The sequence below is a fragment of the Pseudoliparis swirei genome, chromosome 5 (assembly GCF_029220125.1).
Source record: "Pseudoliparis swirei isolate HS2019 ecotype Mariana Trench chromosome 5, NWPU_hadal_v1, whole genome shotgun sequence".
Lineage (NCBI taxonomy): Eukaryota > Metazoa > Chordata > Actinopteri > Perciformes > Liparidae > Pseudoliparis > Pseudoliparis swirei.
The window spans coordinates 22,668,702-22,686,415 of NC_079392.1; the positions used below are offsets into that span (position 1 = coordinate 22,668,702).

The 17,714-nt window shown below is 45.1% G+C and overlaps 1 protein-coding gene across 1 annotated transcript in view; it reads left to right on the plus strand.

Annotated features, from left to right (window-relative positions):
- Window positions 1-17,714, plus strand: part of notch2 (notch receptor 2) — a 46,475-nt gene that overhangs the window by 7,696 nt on the left and 21,065 nt on the right. Inside the window, exon 2 of the mRNA XM_056414289.1 lies at window positions 5,500-5,581. Within this exon, the coding sequence (XP_056270264.1) occupies window positions 5,500-5,581 (82 nt within the window). The remainder of the gene's footprint in view (window positions 1-5,499; window positions 5,582-17,714) is intronic.

The window sequence follows — 17,714 nt, forward strand, 5'->3', positions numbered from 1 at the left end:
TAAAAAAAAAAAACCTTGGCCCTTATGGGCTGTGATCTCTGCCTTCTCTTTATTTAGACTTTATTCACACGAACGTCTCGGCCGTTTTCAGTTTTAAATGACGAGTAAAAAAAAAAGAGGAGAATGGTTTACACGCATTTTTAAATTAGAATTCATGCATCCAAAAGTTGTTGTGGTTTGCTTGCAGTTCACTACAGTTTATAACACCCGCAGGCATTTTGCAATGGGGACAGCTCAATAAATAAATAAAGCTCGTGATAGAAAGTAAAAAAGTTCAATGAAGAGGAAAAAGCAATGATTATGAACAAGAGTTGTTTAAATAATTATAAAACAACACCTAAAAAAGAGTTTACAGCCTTGCTCACGGCTCTGTGAGGCTCCGTGAGGCTCCGTGAGGCTGGACTCATGATAGTTAAAGTTGATGGATCCAACTTTTGTCACCGACCGCAAACGTCTGTTCCAAATTTCACAGCTGACAAGATGTTGAAATAGAAAGGCCGCATGTCAACCTGCCTGTGGCGCTGGAGGAAGTGACAGCGTAACACCAAATTCATCAAAGTAGGAAACGTGGTCTGAGTCGCCTCAGTTGGAAGAGGCCGTCTGCTTGTAAACCGTGTTGACGTCGATGCGAGACGGCGGCGACGCCCACAACGACGGGTCGCCTTTTCTTCACAGTCGATGAACTCTGTAAAACCTGAAAGTGTCGGCTGAAAAGTTGAACCCCGGGTTAAAGTTACGCCGGGTAAACGTTGGTTGACTGCTTTACAAAGCCAAGTTTTACAATGTCCCAACACCTGTGGTAACTTCTACGACTCGTAGCTTTGGCACGAGAGTGCAAAGACAGGCGAGCCGCTGTTGTCACGTTTTCATTTAGTTTGCTGCAAGGCGTATCGGGGCTTTCCTGCTTCACACCTAAAGACACGTTGACACCACGCCACTTTCAAGGTCATCAGATTGTCCTGGAATACGGAGTCTTCAAGTCCTCGTGGTTTCCTCACTGCATGACTCACCAACCACTCACCAATCGCCCCAGGGGGGGGGGGGTCATACACTAGAGAATCACCGGGGGAGTCAAACACTAGAAGATCTTTTGGCACGAGTCCACGATGAAGGGCCTTCAAACTACTTTTTGTCGCGAGAACATGAAGACGATGGTGTAGATTGTTTCCCGTGTCATCTGTCATGTTTATTCATGCAAACACCCAACGCCCTCGGCACAAAGACAAACATTTCGGGCCATGTTGCAACTGCAACCGGTGGAGCAATGGATCATGAAACTCTAATATCTATTTTTGTTGTTGTGAATCTCTCTTCATCACAAGATTACATGTACATCACGTTGACGTCATAAATGACCTTCGCACAAGACTAATCTTCCCTGAACAGAGCCTGAACGCATCATAATGTAACCAACCAGAACCGTCGCTCTCCTCGTGTCAATCTTAACCCTTGGTTGGTTGTTCACTCTTTATCAGAGATCGCCGACTAGAAAAGCATCAACGCCGATTTCCCGATCGCATATTTGACTGAATATCGGCGGATGACATCCGCTAACTGCAATACATACAGTAAAGTCATGTGTAGCGTGATATAATCACGTGTTCATTTACGCCGAGTTTGAAATAATTAATATATTTTTTAAAGAAAGACGCTCGAAATAATACGCAACATTTTCTACAGTTTTCACGTTTATACCGAGATTTCAGTTTGGTCATGGACATTTGGCTTAAAGTCATGGAAAAGTCCTGGAAATCCATTGGTCAAAATGTGTAAGAACCCTGTATAAAGTTTGAGAAAAGCACTTTGACATCTGTGTGTGTGTGTGTGTGAAGACTCTCATTTTTTCACACTGCGCTCGATGGCATCTTTACAGAAACGCACACGGCTCTCCTCCCAGTCCCACCGGACCGCAGACGTCGTAAATCTCTTGCTTTTGTTCTGCTTTTGTTCTCCACTTAACTCGCCCCCTCCCCAATCACCTTGACACGCACATAAACTAGAACGGGCACTCGGTAGAGCGCATACCTTCGCATATCACACGATTGGGCATTGAATTATGAACATGTTGGCATTAGTTGCATGCCAATTGGATACAAATTGACCGTGCTATGGTAAAAAGAAGATGTTTACCTGTTCATGACCTTTGACCTTGACCTTTGACCCGATCGATCCCAAAATCTAATCAAATGGTCCCCGGATAATAACCAATCATCCCACCAAATTTCATGCGATTCGGTGTAATACTTTTTGACTTATGCGAGTAACACGCATACAAATAAATAAATAAATACACAGCGATCAAAACATAACCTTCCGCATTTTCAATGCGAAGGTAACAAACAGCACCGGCGGGAAGATGAGGCGGTCGTGAGCGACACTTGATCAGGAATGGTCCAAACAACAGCGTGTTTTTTCTCAGCTCACACCATCTGCCTGGAGGTTCACTGTTGACTTTGTCGATTGGGCCTTATCAAGCCTCTCATTCCTGGGAAATTTTCTTGTCCGTGGTTTGTTGATAGTGAAGTGTGAGAACAGCCAGGTAGAGAGGATACAACGCCGATGATGTGAGTCTGGACCGCTGCTCAGTGATTGGGAATGCGTGGGAATCATTGTGCTTGTTTTACTTTGGGAGAGAGAGTGACGGATCGCTTACACCTCTTCCAGAGTTTCAGTCGGAGAATACGTGACCTGTGTGGGGTAATTGGTGTGTGTGTGTGTGTGTGAGTGTGTGTTCTAATCGCCCAACAGCAGACAGAGTGTCCCAAATCTGGAAATATCATTTTGTCTGGCATGACGACAGCGTGCACGGGAAGCTTGTCAAACCGGTCTGGGGGAAGACAGAATCTTTTTCCGGTCTGCGCTGTCTTGCTTCTCTTATTTCTCTCCCTCCTGCCTCATGCGTCGGCCTTCTCAGCACATCCCCCTCCTCCCCCTCCTCCCCCTCAGCATCACTCCTACGTATTTTTTTGTGTGCAGATTCTTTTGCCGTCGTCGATCCGTTGCTAGCGGGCTGGTGTGTGTCCCCCCCCCAGATTTACAGCAATTATATAATGAATGTCCTTTTTTTTGGGTGATTTATTTGGTTTTACATTTTTTAATTTTCCATTTAATTTTTAATTTGAATATATACTTTAAAATGTAATATTGGTTTCTTGCTATTCTACTTGTTTTGCTTTGACTCTCTGTGGAGCACTTTGTAAAACATTGTTTTTAAAGGTGCTATAAAAATAAAGTTATTATTATTATTATTCATGCAAATACAGAGTTAACACGAATTTGAATAGGATTTTTCACAAGTGAAAAGTTTCACTGCGCCACAAATTTTCATATCGGATTTTCTGCTGCCTGCATTTTTGATATTATGCGCGCATGATTTCTCTGTGTTGACTCGTAGCGAGTGTGCGTACTTTCTGCTCTCGACAGAAATAGCCCCGTGTTTTCTGCGGTATCTCGTACTGCAGCGGGAGCTTGATATCAACTCGTGCTTCGTGACACGGGGTGACTGTGCAGTTGTGCGCATAGAGGCACGAGCCTGTGTGCGTGCTTGTTGGAATTATGAATTTCACAGTGGTTTATGTTCGGTATCCCCGTGTCTAATGCACTATGTCTGTCGGCCTGACTCCGAGGCAACGTCCCGCCCTCGCTCTCTCACCGGCTCTCACCGTGTCACTGAAAACACCACAAAATCATGTCAAGTCGGGTTAATAATAGCCGGCGTCTTCGCAAAAGCTCCTCGACTTGAGTGACACCGTGATTAATCCAGACGCAGGAAGTAACACCATCAGTGCACTTCCTGCAACGCAATGACTGCTTTCTGAATATTGTCGCCGTTTCGTTGAAATCAGCTGACTTACCCTCGGCGTTGCACGCAGAACCCTGTACGTGACGCATCGACACGTGAGGCCGCGACTGAAACAAAAGTGTTAATATATGCCAACACTTTTACATTCCGTGCTAAAGATTTACAGCGGTTCTAATTAATCGGACTAAAGGTGCGTTCACACCAAAAGCGAAGCGATTTTTCGCGTCGCCCAAAACGCGTGAGTTTACTCGCTCGACCATTCGCCGTGTTCTCGCCGGTCGGGACGCTCCGTGAGGGGCGGGGCTTAACTCCTTGTCTCGTCTCCGTAAAGACCGTTATCATTTCCTTCATCCACCACGGAATAACTAACCAGTAGTTCTGCTTTATACTTGTGGTGGACGTCCCACACACCGACGCCCTCGTGTTTGGGTTCATGACATCACCCGTAGGCTCACTCAGCTCGGTCCCTTTCACCGATGAAGTCACTGTTACGCCTGAAAGACTTCCGCTTCCAGCGCTACGAGAGCGGAACACGAGAGCCGATTGGCCCGAGTGTTGTGACGCGCCAAAGTTGAAATATTTCAACTCGGGCGAAATTGCGCCGCTGTAAACGCGTCGCCCCAACGCTCGCTCGGGAAAATATCGCGTCTATCGCAGCCACACGCGTCTGTACGTTGACTTTTCATGGGATTCGGTCGCGCGAAAAAATAGTTTCGCTTTTGGTGTGAACGTAAGTCACACAATTAACGAACACTGGCTCCTTATATTTTTGGACCGAGAACATCACACTCCATGTCGGGCCGGCATGGTGTGCCTGAAGACTACCGAGCCATGTGGTTCCGGCGGGCCACACAATAGCGGATGTGTTCGGCAATAAGTGTTTAACTGGCGTGGAGATAGTTGGGCTTTGTTGTCGTCATTGAGGCAAATCTCTGTGTGCCTGCCCATCTGGCCGCCGTGTGACGGCAGGCTGATTTCAGGCTGGTTTATCTCCGTACGAAGGAGGGGAAGGAGGACACAGCCCCGTGTGGTGCAGCATTTCAATACCTTGAACAGGGTTCGTACATACATGGAAAACCTGGAACGGTCATGGAATTTTAAAATGGTCATTTCCAGCCCTGGAAAAGTCATGGAAAAACCTCAAATCATAAAAGTTTTGGAAAAGTCATGGAAATTTGTTAGAATCACGTGTTCATTTACGCCGAGTTTGAAATAATTAATATGTTTTTTAAAGAAAGAAGCTCAAAATAATACGCAACATTTTCTACAGTTTTCATGTTTATACCGAGATTTCAGTTTGGTCATGGAAATTTGGTTTAAAGTCATGGAAAAGTCATGGAAAAGTCATGGAAATCCATTGGTCAAAATGTGTAAGAACCCTGTATAAAGTTTGAGAAAAGCACAGAGTTTGAAATAATTAATATATTTTTTAAAGAAAGACGCTCAAAATGTAAGCCGGCGTACGCTCTCAATACGCAACATTTTCTAAATTGTTCATGTTTGGTCATGGAAATTTGGTTTAAAGTCCTGGAAATCCATTGGTCAGAATGTGTAAGAACCCTGCTTGAAATAACAACACAAAACCTGTATTCATGAATGGTTTAATGCAAAAACGTACGCCTATTTCATTTGTGTTTAGTAGATGAAACGCCCCTCTGATTGTCCGCTCTCTAACTCTCGTCTCTTGTCTCTCGCAGCTCTGCAATGTGTGGACGATAAGGCGCCTTGTGTGAACAATGCTACGTGTCTGACCTTCAGCCACGGCACCGAGTACTGCAGGTAAGATGGACACGCCGGGTCTGTGCCCCGACACGCCGGCTTCTCAGCTGACTTGGCGCTGCCGTCAACACTGGAACAGATAATGTGAACACGGCATTAGAAACACCTCATGTGGGGATTGGATGTGAAAGCCAGTTCATAAATAGGGATACAATTTTAAAAAAAAATCAACCACAGGACCACACAGGCACGGAAGTGGGAATAAAAGGCTGCTCTGTGCAGCAGTACTGGGAACAACACCAATACACACACATTTCCACCTTCACTATGTTATTTTGGGGATTTCGGGGGATTTTGCTACTTTAGAATTGATAGCTCGAGGCGTCGCCAACACATTTCACTGCCCATCGACTTTTGACATTTCTATTACGTGAGAAAGTAGGATATTCAGTCACAATAGATGAGAGGGAGAGAGAAAAACACTCTGAAACTTGATCAGCAAACGTTGGGACCACACATGTTCGTGTTGTTGCGGAAACTTGAAATAACCTGCAAGTGAGATCCGATCATTAAGGGGGAAAAAATTACTGTTGTGTAAAGGAGAGCAGTGGCCCGTTTGATCTATGACTTCCACTTTCTGACAGCTCGGCCTCGTTTTGTAATTAAGACTCTGCTATCTTTACAAATGCGTTGCCACTCCCGAGCCAAATTCTCAACGAAAACACACCGACGCCGGTTCATGAACCCGCTCGCATTTCATCAAATGCGATGTGAATCGCACCGTGTGTCTGTTCCCAGCGCTTTTGGAATTTCAACACTCTACTTCCGTAAAAAGGAAAGCAACATTCCTTAATCGGTGTTCGACATTCCCCCGCCTTAATTGAAGGTCAGATCGACGCTGTGCTGCGGGTGCAAATTGCAAACAATTTCACCGATGATCATTTTCACATTATCCTTATCATTTGCAATGAAACACATATTTAAGTCAGTGGTGGACGCCGTATAAGAGCGGCAGAGAGCGGTGGCCTTGAGGCACCCACATGCACAAACGTGCACTGAAAACACGCCCGTTCAATGACAACACACAGAGGACGAGTGACTTCACTCTCTGCTCAGGTAGACGTACGACACTAATTATTAACAGAGAAAATAGTTTGCTGCCATATGATTGCTCTGAATGTGGTAGGCATGCAGTACCAGTGGAGCACGTTATTATGCCAATGTTTTCTGGCTGAGCTCTATGAAACTATTGTACATTCAAATACTTTGCATCTTACGGTTTGACCGCATTCCTCTCAGGTCATGTAATTTCTATTTCCTTTGTTTGTATTTCATTGCAGTTGTAAATATTGATTTGACATTTAATCTTTTTCATTTTTTTAAAATTAGTTTATTTTTAGTTCTAGGGAACGAGTCATTTATCATTTTGAACAAGTCGGATATCTGCGGTATTTATTTTTTATTTTTTTGTAATTAGATGATGATATTGATAACTAGAACGGGCACTCGGTAGAGCGCATACCTTCGCATATCATAGAATTATGAACATTTTGGCATTAGTTGCATGCCAATTGGATACAAATTGACCGCGCTATGGTAAAAAGAAGATTTTGACCTTTTCATGACCTTCACCTTTGACCCGATCGATCCCAAAATCTAATCAAATGGTCCCCGGATAATAACCAATCATCCCACCAAATCTCATGCGATTCGGTTAAATACTTTTTGAGTTATGCGAGTAACACGCATACAAATAAATAAATAAATACACGGCGATCAAAACATAACCTTCCGCATTTTCAATGCGAAGGTAATAAAACCCGCAGAGGGGCCTTTTGTCCTAAAGAGACACAGAGAGGAGTCTCTCAGTTTCAATCAGCTGACGGGGCGCAGGCTTCCTGTTAGACTGATTAAGTCAGTCCATTTCTTTTCTGTTCACAAGTACACATGAACTACACACACCCACATCTGCACACACTTGCCTCTGTCTGGCCTGTCTGCACCGTGCTGCTGATGAAAAGACTCATTGTGCAAAAATCTAATTATGTATTTATTAGTCTCCTCAGCGTATTAAAGACAGCCGGTTGTAAGTCAACAGTTACTTTGGCCCTTTTTTGGCTTCGACCAGCCGGACTAATTATGTCACATGGGTCACACCTGGGGTCACACTGGGAGCAACTGCATAAATCAAAAAGTTGGTGTGTTTCCACCGAGGCATTCAATTAACCAGCCGGGTTTTAACGCTGGGAGCGGAAAGGAAGAGCGGCATCATAACATCAACTTTTCTCACTTTATGTGGCAACAGGAAAATCATGTTCCTTCATTAATACAGTTAAATTCAATTCAGTTTATTTGTATAGCTCAATTTCACGAATTACAAATTTGTCTCGGAGTGCTTTACAATCTGTACACATAGACATCCCTGACCTTTGACCTCACATCGGACCAGGAAAAACTCCCAAATAACCCTTCAGGTGGAAAAAAGGGAAGAAACCTTCAGGAGAGCAACAGAGGAGGATCCCTCTCCAGGATGGACAGATGCAATAGATGTAATGTGTACAGAAGGACAGATTTAGAGTTTAAATACATTCAATGAATATGACAGAGTGTATGAATAGTTCATTTGTTTGTCAGTTGTTGTTGTTGTTGTGGAACAGATGGGGCCCCTTCTTTTGATTGGCAGCAGGATGAGCTTCTGTCCTGATTCTGCAGAGTTCCCATACATGCTGGAAAATCTGGAAAACATAGAACTCCTCTCGTCATATTCACAGGTCTGTTTTACATCTTTTAGAGAAGGACAAAGAGACCGTAGGGAAGATCCTCCCTTTCAAGACAACGACATCGACGTATGGGAAATTGTATGGAATGAAGCCCAGGTGTCTCAGTTTGGACGCGAAGAAAGTTGTGAGAGAGTAAAGTGGGAGAGGTCGGCGAGCCGACGAGCAGGGCAGGGTGCAGAGAAGCCGTCGAACCGGTGGCGCTGCAAGCCATCGGCCTTGGGTGTGAGAAACAGGTGTGAGAAACAGGTGTGAGAAACAGGTGTGTGTCATCGCGAGTGTGTCTCTGTGTGGATGCACAACACAAGTCTGATTGCTCGGCATTTGTAAGCAACGTGCTTCAGGAACAGTGGTCTTGTTTGTTGGCCAAGGATGCCTCACACTAATGCTGCATTCACACGCAATCCTGTTAGTGGCGGACGAGAGCGGGGAAACAGCGAAAGAATTTGGCCGAGGTCGGCAGGGAATACGGGTAACGGTAAACGGCTTTGACGTCCACAGTTGAGGTTATTTAACGTCTTGTTGGCCTCCACGTTATTTCCAAATGGATGTTAAGTAGCTCCCTCGCACCGAAAAAAAGTTGTTACATTTTCCAGAATATTAAGACGGGGTTCGTACGGTCATGGAAAACCTGGAAAAGTCATGGAATTTTAAAATGGTCATTTCCAGGCCTGGAAAAGTCCTGGGAAAAAACGTAAATCATAAAAGTTTGGGAAAAGTCATGGAAATTTGTTATCATCACATGTTCATTTATGCGGAGTTTAAAATAATTAATATGTTTTTTAAAGAAAGACGCTCACAATATAAGCCGGCGTCCGCTCTCAATACGCAAAATGTTCTAAATTGTTCATGTTTATACCGAGATTTCAGTTTGGTCACGGAAATTTGGTTTAAAGTTCATGGAAAAGTCATGGAAAAGTCATGGAAATCCATTGGTCAAAATGTGTAAGAACCCTGAGAGATCGATGCATTTCATAGCACCGTGTATTACGAATAATCTCATAAAATAGTAGAGGCAAAATAATCTTATTAAACATATTTTATTCCATCACCATCGCAAGGAATCGCATGGAAAACTCCTGGAATTTTAAAATGGTTATTTCCAGCATTGGAAAAGTGCTGGAGGAAAAAAAATCCCCAAAGTAAAAAAAAAGTCATGGAAATTTGTTATATTCATATGTGCATTCAAGCTGAGTTTTAAATAATGAATATGCTTTTAAAAGAATGACGCTAAAAAAAAAAGCCGGCATTCGCTCTCAACCTCGCGAATCTTTGCGCGCTGCAAGTGAACGCACCTTAACTGAAAAGACATCAATGTTTATTCTTTTAATCCAACCAGTGTCTCTAATTAATTTGTGTCATTTAAGGTCATACTGTCTGCTTTGTAATTCTCACTGTTAGTTTAAATACTACATTTTCTGACTTTTTCAAGATCGAAAAACATTTTTGGTCCTGGAAATTTGGTTTTAAAGTCGTGGAAATCCATTGGTCAACGTGTGTATATGAACCCTGTTTTTAGTTGTCTGATTTAATTGTGAATGCAGCTCAACATGGAGTCCGACTCCCTGACTTAGTACCTGAGCAGTCCGAGTACGAGCGAGGCCACACGAGTTGCGTTGTCGAAACCCTTTTTCCCTCCAGAACAAGATCCCTTTGTCTGCTGTTGGGCCGTGGTGCAAACTGATTAACTCTCCCTCCCTCTCGAAGCCCCTTTTTTCTCTCTCTTTCTCTCTTGCAGTTCGTCATGCCTTTTATATTTATTAAAAAAAGATTTTTTTTTTTTTTCAAGAGAGTGACTGTGTTGTGTAGACCTGCTGCCTGTTTGATCTGACAGGTAGAATTTGCCTGCGGGGCAGACAGAGGAAGAGAAAGGGTCAAAAGAAAAGAGGATGTGTCTTTTCAGGTAATCTGAGGAGGAATACCTCGGAGCACAACTACTTACTAATGATGAGAGAGCAGCGAGTGGGGGGTGAGGGGGGCGGGGGCAGAGAGAGGAGTGTAATTTCCCTCTTGCTACGCCTCCTTCATCAAACTGTCACTCATCCATCCGTGCGTCCGTCCCTCCCTTTCCTTCAGGGATTTAGATGCCTGTGGACACAACTTCTACAAGGCTTCTTAATCCTTCCCCTCAAATCCTCTATTATTGTTTCAGCTCTCCACCCTCTTGCCTTTATTACAGCCATCCCTGCTTTATCTCAGTCTGTGTCACCCCGATATCTCACAGAAAGCTTTAGTCTCAAGTCTTCTGGTGGTAAAAGAGTCCACACACACAAACACACACACACACACACTTCGGTTGTAAGTGGGTCAGGCATATGATCCGAACTAAAGTCAACAAAAGCTGGAGCAGCAGACTGGAACCCACGGCAGTGATTTCCCGCTCTTACTTTCTGAAGACTTATCTCCTTCCCACAGTCCTGGTCACTGCACTGTAGATTTGGTTCAGGCAGGAACCACGATGATCAGAGTTTCTTTGTGCATATGTGTTTGTATGTGCCGTGTCTGTGTGTGTGTGTGTGTGTGTGTGTCTCGGAGGCACCTTGAGCCCAGGACAAGTTCGCCTGACGGCACGGAGAGGTCTGAAGTTCAGTTAAAGGGGTAGTTTGGATCGGAGTTGGGTTGTGTGAGGTAAAGCAATGTCCTGCAGCAGAACATATTTGATCCCCTCCCCCTTCCCCAGGTAGAATGACTGTTCTTGTCATTGGAGTCGTGTGTCTTTGAAGAGAACATAGATGGATATGATGGCGTCAGATTCCCATCAGATAGGGCTGCCTGGCGAGGCACAGCAATGAAGGTATCCTCAACGCGGCGTCCACATACGCCGATCTTGCTTTTTTTCAGGTGGCTGGAATGCATTTTGCTGCTGTCCTGAAGACCATTTTAATTTCAATTTGATCAAACAATTTGTGAAAAATGACAGCTGCTCGTGTTCGACCAACCCCGACCAAAAAAGAAACAGACAAAGGGTTCTGTACAGCATCCAAACATGCCAGATGGACACCGGGCCGCTTGGCGATTTGGAGGTTCAAACCGGCTCGCAGAAAGAGGAAGCCTTACGAGCCGGTGGGGAATGTAGCAACCAGACCATGAACCCACAGACAGCGAGGTGACAAGTGGCTCTCTGTCATACATTGGCGATGACACCGCGGGGTCAAAAGCGCCTGGGCCTTTTGTCATAAGGTCGCTCCTTCTCTTGACACGCAGCGTGAGGGAAAGGCTCTGAACCGGTGGGAGTTTGAGTGCATCGTCGCAAACAAAGAGAGAGCCAGTCGAGGAGAGCAACTTTAACTTTTAGTTGTCGAACGATCAAGAGACAAACGTCAGCGAGAGACATGAAAGAGGGAGGGGAAAACAAATCCTTCATTCGCCGAGCGGTCACGTGACGGCGGGGCGTTTGAAGCAGAGTCTCTTGTGCGGCCCGCAGCGGCGCGGACACACAGTGAACACTTTGTCGGACGCTTTACAGGCCGACGGAGCTATTATTGGAGAATCCGCATTGCGCGACCGCAGAGACGGGATAATGACAGAACGCCAGGGAGAGAGAGGAACGGGTTCCCCTCGGACGAGTCCTTTTGATCGCGGGCGGAGATTTGACCACACGTCCCTCGTTTGGACTCCACCCTGCTCCGCACGCCTTCATTCTGTCCACACTGATGCTTTTCAGTCTGGCTGCCCGGCTCCTTTTCTCGCTGTATGTCTCGCTCTCTCGTTACTTTTCTGGCTTTTACTTGCACCTCTTCACTTTATCCACCTTTTTTTTTCTCTCTCTCTCTCTCTCTTTCTTTCCCTCTCTCTATTCCTCTCTCTCTCTCTCTCTCTCTCTCTCTCTTTCTTTCCCTCTCTCTCTCTTCCTCTCTCTCTCTTTCTTTCCCTCTCTCTCTTCCTCTCTTTCTTTCCCTCTCTCTCTCTTCTCTCTCTCTCTCTTTCCCTCTCTCTCTCTTCCCCTCTCTCTCTCTCTCTTTCTTTCCCTCTCTCTTCCTCTCTCTCTCTCTCTTCCTCTCTCCCTCTTCCTCTCTTCCTCTCTCTCTTCCTCTCTCTCTTTCTTTCCCTCTCTCCCTCAATCTCTTTCTCTCTCTCTTTCTCTCTCTCTCTCTCTCTCTTTCTCTCTCTCTCTCTTCCTCTATCTCTCTCTCTTCCTCTCTCTCTTTCTTTCCCTCTCTCTTCCTCTCTCTCTCTCTTTCTTTCCCCCTCTCTCTCTCTCTTCCTCCACAACGTTGACATCTCTCTCACACAACCCCTGCCCGCCTCCTGATGTTATGCCTCTCGAAAATGAGAATGTTGCTAAATTGCGGGGAAAAAACACACAAAAACCACGAAAAAGCGACATTACTACTAATGATTTTTCAAGTAGTACATTCATAGTTTCCATCCCCCCCCTAAAAAAAGAAACCCGTAATGTAACCTTTACAGCTGCATTTAAGTGGTTTTATTTATTTACCCAACGGGCCGCTGGCTGATGCACGAGCCTAAACGTCACGCCGCCTATCGAGTGCTGGAGATCTGTGATGGAACAAATAACGTGTGAGTCACGGGTGCTGGGGTGGAGGCGGCGGTTTTAGATAAAATAGACAGAGGGTGAGATTGGAAAGTAGCTATTGATCTCTTCCTCTCTCTCTCTTACTTTCTTTTGCAAGTGTTGTAATTTCAATACTTGAGGCTCCCGTCTTTTCTAGTGTACAGTAGCAGCGGCGGCGGTTGACTGGAATGCCTGCGAGGAAAATGGTGTCAGAGCATTCTTCGCCGAGTCGACGGAGAACAGATAAGGTCCCGTGCTGGTGCTCCTCCCCCTTTTTGAGATAGGGTATATTCCGATTTCCATCCCCTAACTAAACTAAACCTAACCCCGAATACAAACGCCTCCAGACTTCTGGGCCTGGCAGAGTGGCAGCGTCTGAATGGAGACAGATCTTTATGAATTAACGACTCATGGGCTTTTTTTGCTTCTTCTATTCTTCAAGATAATCCACCAGGCATCTCAGAGCTATAATTTCAACAACAGAGCCGCGCATTGAGGCAACAGCAAAAGCCGGCAGTAACGTGTTCTGCACTTGACTTGAGATGTTCGTTCACGCACACACAGGACGGCCGTACAGTGAATGGACCACCTATGCTCTCGCCAAGCCGGGGAATGATCCGGGGATTGAAATGTGAGCTGGTTCATGCTCTCCCACAACTCTCGCACTGTTTCTCTGTGATGGCCGCAGGGGGAGAGCATGATGAAGTTATTAAGCGTTACTGAGACTAGAATGGTTTGCTGGAGGAGGAGGAGGAGGAGGTGGGGGGATTGTAGTTGAGGAGAGGAAGGTGGAGAGATTTAGCACAAAAGAAAATGGGGAATTAGAGATTGGGAGGAGAATGAGAGTGCGTGGAGCTTGAGACGTTAGGAATTAGAAAATGAAAGACGTGGGAGACGTTTCATGAGTGAGTGAGATTCAAACAACCCCCTTTCTGCTCATTGAAACCCCCACGGCCAGCCAGCCAGGACAGGCAGGGGTCAGCATGAGGTAGAGGAGGAGAGGAGGCGGTAGAGAGAAGGGGTGCAGAGAGAGAGAGAGAGAGAGAGAAAGGGAGAAAGGGAGGGGTGTGTGTGAGATGGGGGCGCTAATGTGAACCAGCTGTAGAAACCTGACACCTCCAGAGTGGGTTAGAAATGAGAGGTGGAGGAGTGAGTAAGGGAGGGAAAGAAGGGCCGCAGGAAATTGCACGGAGTAAGTGAAGGATGGGGGGGGTGGAGGAGGGAAAAAAAGTCCTCACGGAGCAAAACAAAGAGTCCCATAGATGACTTTGGCCCGCAGAGCAACCCTCTCGCCGCTCCCATTTTCACGAAGACGACAGAGCGCGACGACTCGAGCGTATGAAAAATGCGTCTGAAGAATCGCACTTGAAAGCCCCGCGCTGCGTTCAGGGACAGGCCAGCACGCGTGTGTGTGTCAGTGCGTCGGGGGGGTAATCTCTTCCGCAGCGAGACGCCACTCCCCCGACAACAACGTGAATCATGCGCGGCCTTGTCCGTCCGCCTCGGGCTCCGGCGATGCGGCCCGGAGGCGGATAATGAACTCTCTATCTGGGAGTGAAACCTGAAGGACGGGGCGGTATCGTTTCCCGACGCCGTGGCATTCGGGTTCCGTCAACACCGGTTGGATAGCGGCGATTTGAATTTAATAGAGTTTACTGTGCATCTTTTTCCCGTCGGCGCTTTGGAATTTTCTCCAAAAAAATCTCCAAGCTGCAATTAAGTTCTCGTCATGCAAGACCACGCTATCGAAATAACTTTTTTGATTTAAATCTTTCTAGCTCACATTCCTATCTTAGAACTTCTATTTCATGCAGCACTATTTGAACTCTCTCTCTCTCTCTCTCTCCCTCTCCCTCCCTCTCTCTCTCTCTGAAGTGGATATACCTGACTTTAAAAATACCTCTCTTATTCCTCCCCCCCTTTTTCATTTTCTCAAACGGTGAAAATGTGTGAAATGTTCCCAGGGCGACGTAAACCTCGTATTAACCTGGACACGGTGATCTCGGCGTGACGACCTGCTAAAGTGATGGATGAGGCCGCGTCATTCCTCCTTGAGGGGGCGGAGAGGTTGTCCCGGAGAAGAAAGCAGTCCTAATTCCCACGACGGCCGTCTTGTTGTGATATCATGACCAAGCTGTGTTTGTGTTCGGAGTGGGGAGGGACGTCTTTGTGTTTGTGTATTTATGTGCGCGCGTGTGCGTGCGTGTGTGTGTGTGTAGGGGGTTGCACTGCAGACGTACTGATACAGCGACGGAGACGGGAAGGAGGGAGGGTGGCCGTGTCTAATCTGACACCGTTGAAGTGAAGAGGCATGAAGTCCGTCTTTTCTTTGAAGATCCTATACGTCATTAATCTGCCAATAATCTGTGTTTCTTTTTATCCGTGGAGACATTTTCCATGGGAACAGACAAAAAACAACAACGCGTTTGTCGGACGCAAGGCGACAACGTATCAAAAGGACGTGTCACTCACGTACACAATGTGTTTTAATAATGCATTTTTAATCATTTTTGGACACCGATGGAGGTTTATGGAATAAGATATATCAGGCTTTGGCTACAGCGGTTTTTAGTAGAATCGACAATGGACAATATTGCCAGACCTAAACTTAAACTTGAAAATAGTAACGTTTTTTCAGTCGTATCTACGTTCAACAAAAAATAAAACGATAGACACCGTGAACATACACTACCGTTCAAAAGTTTGGGGTCATCCAGACAATTTCGTGTCTTCCATGAAAACTCGCTTTTATTTATCAAATGAATTGAAAATTGAATAGAAAATGTAGTCAAGACATTGACAAGTTTAGAAATAATGATTTCTATTTGAAGTATTAATTTTGTTCTTCAAACTTCAAGCTCAAAGGAAGGCCAGTTGTATAGCTTATATCACCAGCATAACTGTTTTCAGCTGTGCTAACATAATTGCACGGGTTTTCTAATCAGATATTAGTCTTCTAAGGCGATTAGCAAACACAATGTACCATTAGAACACTGGAGTGATAGTTGATGGAAATGGGCCTCTATACACCTCTGGAGATATTTCATTAGAAACCAGACGTTTCCACCTAGAATAGTCATTTACCACATTAACAATGTATAGTGTGTATTTTTGATTAATGTTATCTTTATTGAAAAAACAGTGCTTTTCTTTGAAAAATAAAGACATTTCTATGTGACCCCAAACTTTTGAACGGTAGTGTATATCGCTCAATATTATGGTGTTGATTCCATTTTCTTTGGGGTTGGTTTGAGTGCGCGCCAATTTATTCAGTACACCGTCGCCTGGTGTGTGTTAGTGCGGGAATATTGGCGTCAGACGTTTTTCATATTTGGGGAGACGCTGATGACTCACGCAACATACCGAGCAGAAGTCTCACGGATGAGATTGATCTGTGGGACTTTCTGCCTGGCAGTCATCACTTTCCCACGCGCTCGTCGCCAAATATCTTCAAGCTGTTTCTTGTAGTGGAGTGGCCAATAACAGATAACAATGAATGAAGCGTATGACTGGATTTGAAATAATTCCCACCTGTAAACAGGGTTCCTACGGTCATGGAAAACCTGGAAAAGTCATGGAATTTGTAAAATGGTTATTTCCAGAGCTGGAAAAGTCCTGGAAAAAACTTAAATCATAAACGTTTGGGAAAAGTCATGGAAATTGTTATAATCACGTGTTCATTTACGCCGAGTTTGAAATCATTAATACGTTTTTTAAAGAAAGATGCTCAAAATATAAGCCGGCGTACGCTCTCAATACGCAACATTTTCAAAAAATTTTCATGTTTATACCGAGATTTCAGTTTGGTCATGGAAATTTGGTTAAAAGTCTTGGAAATCCATTGGTCAAAATGTGTAAGAACCCTGTGTAAAGTTCTGTCTCGATGTTTCAAACGACTATCATACCGATCTCTAATACTTCCCTTTACGGAAACATACATATCCATTTGAAATGGTTACGAAAGACGGCGTGTGTGCATGCGTCTGCGTGTGTGTGTGAGAGAGAGAGAGAGTTACTCTGGGGTGTATCTCTACCGCTCTGTTACCCGAGCCCCTCTAGGGAGGCGGGCTTAGAGGCCTGGGTAAGAGGCGGCAGGTCGCTCCGTCGCCCACAGTCCCTCGACAGCATGTCAGCCATGTGCCTCGCAATGCGACACGGCGGCTGATCTGAATAGCTCACGCAGGAAACGACCCGACTGGAAACACGTTTTGCTCTGAAACACCCACGAACGAACGGTGGCGCCCACACACAGAGGAGAAGCGGAAGTGCGAGGGACTGAGGGAAAAACTGAGGAATGGAAAGTGACGAAGCGATCTCTGTTTTTGACGAGATCTCCTATTGGACGTTGCGCAATATTGTAATATCCTCCCCACTGCTCGACATGTGGCTGAATCATTTTGAAGATAAAAAAGAGAAATCGAAAGAAAGGGGGTGGTGAATAAAACATTTGCAGACCAAATGTGGTCATAACTCCGCGGAGTTGCCTTTTCTTTTTGTCATACACCATACAGCTTGTTCAAATGTCAAGAAAAGGGATTTACCTTCGACTGTGGACAGAGTTCTGTAGACATTACTTATATATTGCCATGAATAGTGTTCATCTTCTACATTGCCCCAAAAGAATTGCTGGTGCTTTCCACTAATTACCTTCGCATTGAAAATGCGGAAGGTTATGTTTTGATCGCCGTGTATTTATTTATTTATATGTATGCGTGTTACTCGCATAACTCAAAAAGTATTAAACCGAATCGCATGAAATTCTGCGGGATGATTGGTTATTATCCGGGGACCATTTGATTAGATTTTGGGATCGATCGGGTCAAAGGTCAAGGTCAAGGTCATGAAAAGGTAAAAATCTTCTTTTTACCATAGCACGGTCAATTGTTATCCAATTGGCATG